This window comes from Bubalus kerabau, chromosome 15 (assembly GCF_029407905.1).
Source record: "Bubalus kerabau isolate K-KA32 ecotype Philippines breed swamp buffalo chromosome 15, PCC_UOA_SB_1v2, whole genome shotgun sequence".
NCBI classification, from domain to species: domain Eukaryota; kingdom Metazoa; phylum Chordata; class Mammalia; order Artiodactyla; family Bovidae; genus Bubalus; species Bubalus kerabau.
This window is the reverse complement of record NC_073638.1, coordinates 42,081,894-42,093,183: the sequence shown is the minus strand read 5'-3', so window position 1 is coordinate 42,093,183 and position 11,290 is coordinate 42,081,894. Positions and strand designations below refer to the sequence as shown.

Sequence of the window (11,290 nt, the reverse complement as noted above, 5' to 3'; positions counted from 1 at the left end):
CCTTCAAGCTTTTGATAAAGTATTACAAAGAGGAAGAAGGAAGGAAGACAGGAAAGGAAAAGAGAATTATGAAAGGATCTCCCTATTCAAGGTCAACTGCACTATGCAAAATAACAGGAGTGATGTCTCACATTCAAGAGTTCCAGGGAGTGAGGTGTAGGGGACATCTTGAGGGGAGATACTTCAGACGTTCTGTCAACCACAGTTCCCTACCTTCATTTAGATCCTGATTCTGCTTCCTAGGAGAAAAGCCCATGTCCCATGTCTACTGTTCTCTGTAGCTCTTCATTGGATAGAATCTTCCTTGGCCACATTTGTAGTGGGAATTACAAATTCCCCCAAAGCTTCTTGGGGGTAGCACAGCTTGTACAGTCTGCTTTCTGCTGAAGTAAGCTCAGGATGCCAAAAGTTGTTTTCTAACTTAACAATCGAAGGAGTTTTCAGTCGTGGCTTGTATCTCTTTGTAAATGCTGCTGCTGCTGCTCAGTCGCTTCAGTCATGTCCGACTCTGTGCGACCCCAGAGATGGCAGCCCACCAGGCTCCCCCGTCCCTGGGATTCTCCAGGCAAGAACACTGGCGTGGGTTGCCATTTCCTTCTCCAATGCATGAAAGTGAAAAGTGAAAGTGAAGTCGCTCAGTCGTGTCTGACTCTTCGTGACCCCATGGACTGCAGCCTACCAGGCTCCTCCATCCATGGGATTTTCTAGGCAAGAGTACTGGAGTGGGGTACCATTGTAAATACTACTCCTTCCCAAACTTAGGATTCTGGTCTAGTTGCTTCCATTTGATTTCACGTGCCAGTAATCCTACCCCAAATCGTTTCCCAGTCACAATTCTCAAGAGAGAGAGAGAGAGAGAGAGAGAGAGAGAGAGAGAGATTTTAAACATCAGCCCCATGCCCCTCTCTCTAATTTAGTGGTGGCTATTGAGTTCATTTGAAACCACAGATGGAAGGACCATATCCTGACTCTGACCTTTACCATAGGGCTGGTCTGATCTGAATTCAACTAAAGTTTTACTTGTTCTTTTTCACTCAAAGCTCTTTTCAGTCTAATTGGGCTTTAAAGCAGTCAGGTTTTCTAACCCTTCAGTCTAGGAACTCGGTATCCTTTTCCCTTTGTTTCAATTTATCCACTTATTTCCCAAGTACTTCTTTTTCTTGCAATCTCTCTCAAAAGTTAGCCAAAAAGAGTTCACATACTTCAATACTCTGATTCTTTTCAGCCGCTTCTCCTAGAGCTATAGGTTGCCCATGGACTGTCTTTTAAGTTATCATGGGTAAGACTTTACCTATTATTTTTGTTTTATTCACAGCACAGGTCACCTATTTCCAGTCCGTGATATCAGTGTTCTGGTTTCCTGCCACTTGACTGCGAAGTCCGTGTCTCCTATTTTGAAAATTTGTTCTTGAAGTTCCCTATCTCTGCTTCTGTATGTGTTAGTCAGGGTAGGCTAACTGCTATGATAAACATTCCTGAATTTCTGTGGCTTAATATGCTAACATCTTATTTCTTGCTTATGTCAGTTGAATTCTGTGAACCCCCATAAGAAGACTCAGCTTCTACTGAGTGGGGCCAGCAACTTCTTGGACGTCAGGTTCTGAACTGAATGCCCTGAATCTGGCAGGCAGAAAGGGGACTACAGGGAATGCAAGGTACTAGGCAGGAGAGTCTGTTTAGGAAACTGGATCTGGAAGGTTCACATTCGCCTGCCCCTTGCTGCAAGAAAAGACAAAAAAAAGATTGTCTAACTGTAGAAATCAGATTGGTGAAAACGTAGCAGTCTCGATCACAGAAAAATGTATTAAAAAAAAAACAAAACAAAACCACACACAGACCAGGAAGATATGGGAAACTAGGGTCAGGAATGAGGATGAGACACAGAGGAATTGATCGAGGCCCTGGAAGGGATCTGGTAACCCAGGGCCTGGGGGCCTGGGCGGTACTGTCACCCAAGGTAGATTCTAGTTCAGGGTTGGGCAAGGTTCTGACTCAGCTCCACAAAATGAGGAGGCATTTGGCTGCTGCCAAAGGTTTGGAAATGTGCTTTTATTTTCAAACTCAGGTACGTGACACTCTATAGTTCAATGCTAGCACACCTGTGTGAGGTTTAACAACATTAGGAACTGCCAGCCAGTGATACATAAACCCCGCATCTCCCTCTCCTCTTACTCTACCAGGCTGTACACGGGAGTGACACAGAAAGTGAAGGTCCTTTAGGAGGGGACATCGCGGCACCAACAACAGAGTCCTAGGGCCAAGCAGAAATGTCAGACCTCAGAGGCATGGTGAAGGAAGGGAACTTTTATTTCTGATCAATCTCACTCACTGTTGGACATACAGGGCCTGTTTCTCTCCATTTCACTGCTGCTTTGGCAACAGTTCCAATAGCATTAGGTCCATCTTGGCTTTTAAGAAATACCGAGGAGTCCTGTTTCAGGAATTCCCTTGGTAATGTGATTACTCGTTTGCTCCTTCTGGTCACTTCTTGTCCTTGACCTCTCTTACTCAGAGAGTCATTTGGCTGAGGGTCTGGTCTGGAAGCATTCTTGCAGGCCTTTCTATGAAGCAGCTGGAGGCTCAAGAGCTCACTGCAGCTCCTCTCCTGGCCTTTGTCTCAACCGGAAACAAAGGTGGGAACCCTGTGGCCAAGGGGGCAATGGGTCAGCTTGGCCCAGTCCTTCTTCAAGGCAGGCTGAGACTGGCCAGCCCAGAGTCCTGCCTCACAGCCACACTCTCCAGAGCTCTGTTTACATCCTGCCTTTGGCTCTGAGGGCCTAAAGCTCCTTCGGTGTGTCTGTTCCCCCTTGAAGAGGTAGGGCAAACCATCCATCCATGAATCCAATGTCCATCTGCTTTGATCTGCGCCTCTTTACCTTAATGGCACATCCTTGATCAACCCTGGCTTGGACTTCTCTCACAGTGGTTTTCTTGCCACTGAAAAGGGCGCCCCCTCCCCCCCTCCAAAAAAAAAAAAAGCTGTTTTACCGGGGTGGGGGGTGGGGGGGGTGGGGTCCTGATCTAGGTCAGTCTTTCTGAAAGAAGTGATTGCTTCAAGCCCAACCCTTTAGTTTGGAAATGATGTTGTTAGGTCACAGAGTAGATTGAAAAAATTCTAGAATAAGTTGAGGCTAATAAAGATATGATTTCTCTCATTCACCATTTGAGATGGTGGTGGTGAGGATGCTGGTGCTGGGAAGTATGCAAAACGTCAGCTGTTCCCAGACTGCTCTCCACCACTTTGCACACTCACTCATTCTGACCAACATTAAATGACACCCTCCCAAGCATCAGCCACCATGCTAGGCACTTACCCAGAGAATGGGTAAGACATGGTTCTTGTCTTTGAGGATAAATGCTTGGAAAGACAGACACATAAATAAGTTATTAATATTATGATACACTGTAGTAATGCTCATTAGTAGTAGTAATGAAAATGTTTTAAAAGTGCTGAAAAGTACAGAGAAAGGTATGACCTATTAATGTGGTCTGGTGTGGAGTTGGAGGGAGGCCATTAAAGCTGCATGGAGCGGGTGATTTTTGCACTTGGTCCTGAAGAGTGACCAGAAGAAAAGAGGAGCACGGCAGAAGAAAAACGAGCATGAGAAAACAGTCTAGTTTGGGAACCAGAAATGACTTGGAGTGGCTGAAGGGCTACCTAGGGGTGTGGGGCTGAAACAGAACATGACTAGATAGAAGACCTTTGGAAAAGGCAATTTAGTGCAGGGTTAAGAGCATAGCCTCTGGGACCAGCCTGGCTGGGCTTAACTTCCAACCCCATGGGTATCCTTGGCAAGTTACTTGTGTTTTTGTGCTTCAGTTTCCTTATGTGAAAATGGGAAGAGTCATAGCTTTTTTCTTTTTCGTGAGGACACAGTGAATGCATCCTTATATAATACCAGTGTTTGGCTCATAGTAAGTTCTACATAGGGTCAGCAACAAAAACAAATGACAACAGCAAAACAAAAGCAAAGACACCACCATAAAAGCCACACAGAAACCAGCACTCCCCAGATCTGATGCGGCAAGAAGGCAGGCAGTGGCTATCCAGGTGGAGCAGGAAGTCAAGCTGCAGGTGGGATTTGCTCTGTTTTCTGCTAAATAATGGGAAAGCCCCAAGACCTACACTTGTGTTGGGAATCCCACAGAAACTGGAGCCTCGTGGCAGAGATGCACACTTGCAAGTGGGCACAGGAAAGTTGAAGCACACCATGTTTCTTCCCTTCCCAGAGAGAGCAAAGTGGGGACAGACCATGCTGTAAGCATGCATGTGTGCTCAGCTGTGTCTGACCCTCTGTGACCCCATGGACTATAGCCTGCGAGACTCCTTTGTCCATGGGATTTTCCAGGCAAGAATACTGGAGTGGGTTGCCATTTCCTCCTCCAGGGGATCTTCCCAACCCAGGGATCGAACCTGTGTCTCCTGCATCGGCAGGTGGATTCTTTACCACTGAGTCACCTGGGAAGGCCCCACCATGCTGTATAGCAGCTTAGAATTAACACTGGAAATGGAGACCAGCAAGTTCACCATGCAAGTCATGAGTTTTCAGCGTTTCTCAAACATCGTAAATCCATGTGGAGAGCTCACTGAACAGGTAAGTGCCTGGTGACTGCCCCACACGTGAAAATCTGTGGGTTGGCTTTATGCACAACACACACCCAGAGCACACATTTGGAGGACAGTTGACTTCATGCACGTGTGTGCTTTGTGTGTGTGTGTCTGTGTGTGTGTATTGTATGTGTACAGAGGCATATGTATTAATTTACATCTTCCCATTTCATTTCAAGCACTGAGCTAAAATCAGCCTAAATATTTTTCTGAGAAACCTTTCCATCTTCTGTAAAGAAAAACTCTGATTGCAACGAGGAGGAGGGGAGGCTGAAGGAGAGTCAGTAAGAATGAGATGTGAAATGGGAAGATACTCATGTTGCTATTCCAAATTCCAGGTCTGATCCTCAGGGCAGAGTTAGCCCTTAGGCACAATCGTTCCTGATTTCCGATCAATTGTAGAGAGGAAAACCAAGGAGAGTGGGCTTTTCATGTTTGCCTGTGAGGAAGGTATTTTCTTTCTCCCCAGCCATCTGAACTGGCGTAGCCACCTTCCCTTCTCTTCAAGTCCCCTGGTGATGGCTACTTCTTTGTCCACTGATGCTTTTTGTTGATCCTCCAGGAACATCAGCTATTGTGTGTGAATAGCTCCCGCAGGGGTGCCAAGTGTGAAAGAACCCCTGCTTGTTCCCCTGACGGCAGCAGTGGCATGCCCACGTCCAGGCCTGACGTGTCATGCTTGAGGAAAGGGCGACAGGCCGTGTGGTGGAGCAGGGCGCTGCCTGAGTGTTGGGTTTTCTACTGCTCTGTAGGCTGCTCATGCTGGAGTCCTGAGCTCCACCAGGAGTCCCGCTGGGCTGCCGAGCACGTGGATTTCCCAAGGGACCCGTCGGCCTGCTCTATGCAAGAGTTATGGGAACCGTAGAGCCCCAGCACGACAGTCAAGACCAGCATCGCCGCGGCCATCATCCAGATGACTTGCCAATGCTGACACAGTTTGGGATACATGACTTGTAAGAAATGAACCAGTTCTTCAAGTTTGCTGTCAAATGAAAAAAACAGGTGGAGGGTTTAGTATATTGGACACATATATGATGCCCCGACCCATACTTCTGCCTGGAATACATTCCAAGTTGTCTTGAGCCATGGTTCTCAAACTCAGCTGTGCAGAATTCCTTAGCAGTAATTATTCAAAATACCCCAGGACTACAGACTAAGAATCTTCAAAGGTATGGTCCAAGAGTCTACAATTTAAAACATTTCCCCAGGTGATTCTAACAGTCCATAACCTTTATATTAGGAGTGACTGGGCTAGACCACTCTATTTGTGTGATCATTCAGCCTTTGACACATGCCCTCATCTATTCATGAGATGGTCATTGACATCTGAACTCCCCCAAGGCCCGAGATCCAGGTTGGCTGACCCAGACTCCCATGCATCCATGCAGGCCCAGCATCTTTTCTGTACTTAGTGTCACTAATGTAGAGATCAGCTCCATGTTATAACCTGTCCCCTGCCTCCATGTTCAGAGGCATAATTTGTTGTGTTCAGCTCCACATATGCCCATGTCCAGAGTGGAAGGACTGTGATAAACTCCTAGAAGACTCCTGACGTTGAATTATAAATGACATGGAACCAGTAACCTTAAGAGCTCACTTCAAACCATCCCAGGGGCTTCCAGAGAACTCTTAGCCTCTGGCAACCTCAGGGTGACTTATTCAAGTATTTTCTCAGTCCTAGTAATCTTCCTTCCCAGGGAAATAGATAGCCAGCAGGAATTTTCTGTATGGCTCAGGAAACTCAATGGGGACTCTGTATCAACCTAGAGGGGTGGGATGGGGAGGGAGATGGGAGGGGATATATGTATACCTATGGCTGATTCATGCTGAGGTTTGACAGAAAACAACAAAATTCTGTAAAGCAATTATCCTTCAATTAAAAAAAAAATATATATATATACACACACATATATATGCTGTTGCTGCTAAGTCACTTCAGTCGTGTCTGACTCTGTGCAACCCCACAGACGGCAGCCCACCAGGCTCCCCCATCCCTGGGATTCTCCAGGCAAGAACACTGGAGTGGGTTACCATTTCCTTCTCCAATGCATGAAAGTGAAAAGTGAAAGTGAAGTCGCTCAGTTGCGTCTGACTCTTAGCGACTCCATGGTCTGCAGCCTACCAGGCTCCTCCGCCCATGGGATTTTCCAGGCAAGAGTACTGGAGTGGGGTGCCATTGCCTTCTTCAATACACACACACACACACACACACACACACACACACACACACATATATATATATATATATATATATAAAATAAATCTTCCTTCCCAAATATCTCTTCCTCCACTTTCTCTGGTCTCTCCACACTTTTCTCTCTTCTCTCCTTGCCATTCATCCCCTCACCTCTGCTTTTTGCCTGTGTCCCCCCCGCACCCTTGGCTTCCCAGGTGGCTCAGATGGTAAAGCGTCTGCCTGCAATGCAGGAGACCCGGGTTTGATCCCTGGGTTGGGAAGCTCCCCTGGGCTTCCCAGGGGAGAAGGAAATGGCAACCCACTCCAGTACTCTTGCCTGGAAAATTCCATGGATGGAGGAGCCTGGTAGGCTACAGTCCATTGGGTCGGAAAGAGTCGGATATGACTGAATGATTGAACTGAAAAGACATTTGGTCAGATGGCCCACTTGGAAGAGTCCATTCTTGAAGCTCTCTGGAGAAGCCCTGGACACACTCATTAAGCTGGAATTTCTTCCTACCCCCCCTTTCTTCCCACCTCCCCACCTTTCCTTCTTCTCTTCCTGACTGCCTTTCAACTTTTCCACTGTTTTTTTGTGGCACAGTGAAAAGATGGTTGGATGGCATCACTGACTCGATGGACCTGAGTTTGAGCAAGCCCTGGGAGTTGGTGATGGACAGGGAAACCTGGCATGCTGCAGTCTATGGGGTCATAAAGAGTTGGACATGACTGAATGACTGAACTGAAAAGACATTTGGTCAGATGGCCCACTTGGAAGAGTCCATTCTTAAAGCTCTCTGGAGAAGCCCTGGACACATTCATTAAGCTGGAATTTCTTCCTGTTTCTAATCCCAGATTGATTGATTGATCCATCTAAAATTGAGAATACTGAACATCACCAAATGGAGAAGGTGAGAAGTGACAGGAGGGCCTTTTCCAGATCCTGAGGCTCACATAGACCCTGAAATATGCAGGCCACTTGCTGAGAAGTAGACAGCTCTAGATGCCTTACAATGGGTAGAAAGATTAAACAAATACCCTCTGTACAGAGGGATCAGATGCTCAGAGTACCTGCCTTGGAATGTCAAAGCATTGGTTGATTTCTTTTCCACATGGGAAACCACTGATAATTGTTTCAGAAGCAGTTAAGCAAAGCAAAACAGTGAGCACATGAGCCAAGGTGGAAAATTATTGGCTACTTTCATAACTGTAGGGGAGAGAGAATTTGGAAATGGAAGCTTGTTTTCTTTTGGCACCATTTTGATTCTTTAACTTCTATTTAGATACAGTTGGATGCTATGGCACAGTCTTTCTTTTGGGCTGTATTTTTCTGGGCCCCAAAACAAGCTGCTGGAGCTGGAAGAATCCCACTCTCACTCCATCCCTTAGAGGGATTGGGAAGGAGGAGGGTAAGATAGGCTTCATGACCCTCAGCTGGTTACCTATTTAAAGTCTATAAAAATGGTTAGAAATAGAATTATTGATTAGAAATAGAATTCCTTTGGAAATCAATTTTTGGTTGTACTGAGTTCTACCTACTCCTCCATTGGGAGGAGTGAGGTTGCTCCCCCGTCACCTGGGCTAGGAGATGCTGCGTGGGGAGCTCAATACATCGCAGTTTGGGCACATGGTGAGTGGGCTGGTATGTGACTCCCACCTGAGGGATCTGAAGAATGAGAATCTTGCTGAACTGCTTGATGCCATCAGAACATGGGGCCATGAGACCGAGAACCATCCTCCCACCGCTAGTGGGCCAGAGATGTGTATTTCATTTTAACTGGGTATAGGCAGGAGAGGGAGAGCTGGCACAGGATGTCATAGACCTGGAAACACTACAAAGAAGCTGAGCACAGAAGCTACACTTCCAGCTGCCCAAGGACTGAGAGAGAGATTATAAGTAGCCAGCCAGAAGAGCTGCATTTGACCTCACAAAGGGAATTGCAGTTGAGTGATCCTCAGTAATGGTGTGTGTGTGGGGGAGGGGGGCGGTGGTGTGGGGTTCTCTGAAGGTTCCATAAAACACCACACTGAACAAAATCAGAAAGTCGGGGGACTTCCCTCGTCCAGTGGCTAAGATCCTGAGCTCCTGATGCAGGGGGCCCGGGTTCAATTGCTGGTCAGGGAAATAGATCCCACAGGCCACAACTAAGACCTGGCACAACCAAATAAATTAGTAAGCTGAGCTAAGTCACTTCAGTCGTGTCCGACTCTGTGCAACCTCATAGACGGCAGCCCACTAGGCTCCCCTGTCCCTGGGATTCTCCAGGCAAGAACACTGGAGTGGGTTACCATTTCCTTCTCCAATGCATGCAAGTAAAAAGTGAAAGTGAAGTTGCTCAGTCATGTCTGACTCTTAGCGACCCTGTGGACTGCAGCCTACCAGGCTCCTCCGCCCATGGGATTTTCCAGGCAAGAGTACTGAAATAAATTAGTAAAAATAAATATTAAAAAAAAATCAGCCTTAAATCCCTGCTGAGGCCTTGAGCCTGCTCACAATAAGACCAGTGAAGTAATACCTTCCCTACCCTTAATCTCCATCCCCTTGCCCAGCCCTGGAGAGATCAGGCACTGCATTAACTAAGCTCGGTGGAGGGCACGAGTGACAGAGAGCAAGAAGTCAACTCTGTCCCCACTATTGGCTTCCTTCCTGAAGCAGAGCCAAGCTGACTGGAGGCAGGAAGGGATGGGTAGAAGGTTGAACTTTTTAAGTTCAGGATTTTGACTATTTCAGGGATCTAGCCATTTAAATGACTGAAATGAGGTTATTCCTGGGACTTCAAGTTGATCATAGGACTTCTATTTTCTGAGAGTTATTGGAAACATAAAGGAGTCTGCCTAATATCATCTTAACCCCATGGAGCAGTTCTGCAGAGACACTGGGAGCCAAGACAACAGTTTTCTGTTGCATCTTATGAGTCTCATTCATTCAGTGCATTACATATATGTCAGAAGACTGATGTTCTCTGTTTTAATGTAGTTAAGATCTTGGGTTGATTCACCCAATAAGTTCATTGAAGCTGATCCTCCAGAAAGTAATATTGAGAACAGATTATATTATTATAATAGAGGAGAGATTCAGTGTTGCAGGTTGAATGTCTTCAATAAAGGGTTGGCTGCTGGGGTGATCCTAGTGTTTTTCAAATGTACTAAATAGGACATGGAACTTTTCACAACTCCAGACCTTGCTTGTTAGTGAGATGCCAAAATTTAGTGGTGGGACTTGTGCTTGAGTAGAGGTGTCTGCAGGCAACTGTGTGTGTTAGGGACTTGGGGATGAATGGATTGTCTGGCATTCGAGACAATGGCTCTTGGGATTGGTCTGGGTTGGGTGATGGGTGAGGAAGGGATCCTGTGACCGGGAGTGGGCAGTTTCCCTGATAGCATGGTCAGTCGTTATGGAGACGATGATGCCACACTGCTGAGCCTGAACAGGTGAAGCTGCACCATGTGCTAAGGACCCTTCTGAGGCTGTGCTGATGCCTGGTATCCATCCCCTGAGGTCCAGGCATGTTCTTAAGATCAGAAAGTGAATCTGAGAGGGAGCAGGGATTGGGAGAGAGAACAAGGCCTTTCAGGATCAGCAGGACCAAGAGAACACCCTTGGACGATGGATGTGAAGGGCAACCATTGCCATGCACTGCTGACCAAGAGCTGGAGAGAGGGAGAGCTGGGCACAGCCTCTCTTCTGCTGGGATTCCACGAATTAGAAGGGAGCCGCCAATGGCCCAAGATCAAACCAGCTAGATAAGGATTCTAGCCCTGTACTTTGTAAACCAGTTTGTTTATATTCCATGTACTCTCTGTGGTCTGTTCCTTTTGTTCTTTCTTGGTGTTTGGAAGGGTTAGAAGTCCCAGCCTGTCTTTTGTTTTGATGGGAGCCAATGATGGACAGGGAGGCCTGGCGTGCTGCAATTCATGGGGTTGCAAAAAGTTGGACATGACTGAGCGACTGAACTGAACTGAATTGAACTGAAAGAAAGGGCTGTTGTCAGGCCTGGGCTTGACTGTGTTAAAGGAGAGGAGATAGTGTGGTGGCCAACAAAATGAGAGCAGAGGACCCCCAGGAGGGACAGAAGACCGAGAAAGACAGGACTCAGTCGCTCAGAGCAGGGACTGTGCTTTGATTATGAACACTGGGCTTCTCTCCCTAGAAGAGGTAGTGCATCCTAGCACACGTTTGTTTCCAGCTGTGAAACACTTTCTCTTCCCATGAACGCTGGAGTTGACTCATGCAGGCTAACGCCTCTTATTCTGGTTGAATCTTCCAACTGGGCTCTGCTGCTTGTTCTTATGTGCTTTGAAGCATATCCATCTCACTTTGAATCTGCATTTTATTACATGTTTCATTGCATGCATATGATTTCCAGAGTCTGCTAGCAATGAGACACAGACAACATGCCCTATCCCAAATGAAGCAGCTGATTAGATTAATTGATCATTTTTGACTAAAGTCATCCTGGACTGAAGGTAGCCTGGGAGTCTAAAAGCAGTAATTTTGGTGAAGT

The 11,290-nt window shown here is 46.7% G+C and overlaps 1 protein-coding gene and 1 non-coding gene across 5 annotated transcripts in view; one reads left to right on the top strand and one right to left on the bottom strand.

Annotated features, from left to right (window-relative positions):
- Positions 1 to 2,147: 2,147 nt before the first annotated feature.
- IRAG1 (inositol 1,4,5-triphosphate receptor associated 1) overlaps positions 2,148 to 11,290 on the bottom strand; it is a 123,412-nt gene continuing 114,269 nt past the window's right edge. For all 4 annotated transcript variants that reach the window (XM_055548639.1, XM_055548640.1, XM_055548641.1 and 1 more), the window contains one exon: positions 2,148 to 5,591. In XM_055548639.1, the coding sequence (XP_055404614.1) occupies positions 5,348 to 5,591 (244 nt within the window). In that variant the 3' untranslated portion in view covers positions 2,148 to 5,347. The remainder of the gene's footprint in view (positions 5,592 to 11,290) is intronic.
- On the top strand, positions 6,995 to 7,066 carry TRNAC-GCA (transfer RNA cysteine (anticodon GCA)). Its single transcript has one exon. It is a non-coding gene; the product is annotated as a tRNA-Cys (tRNA).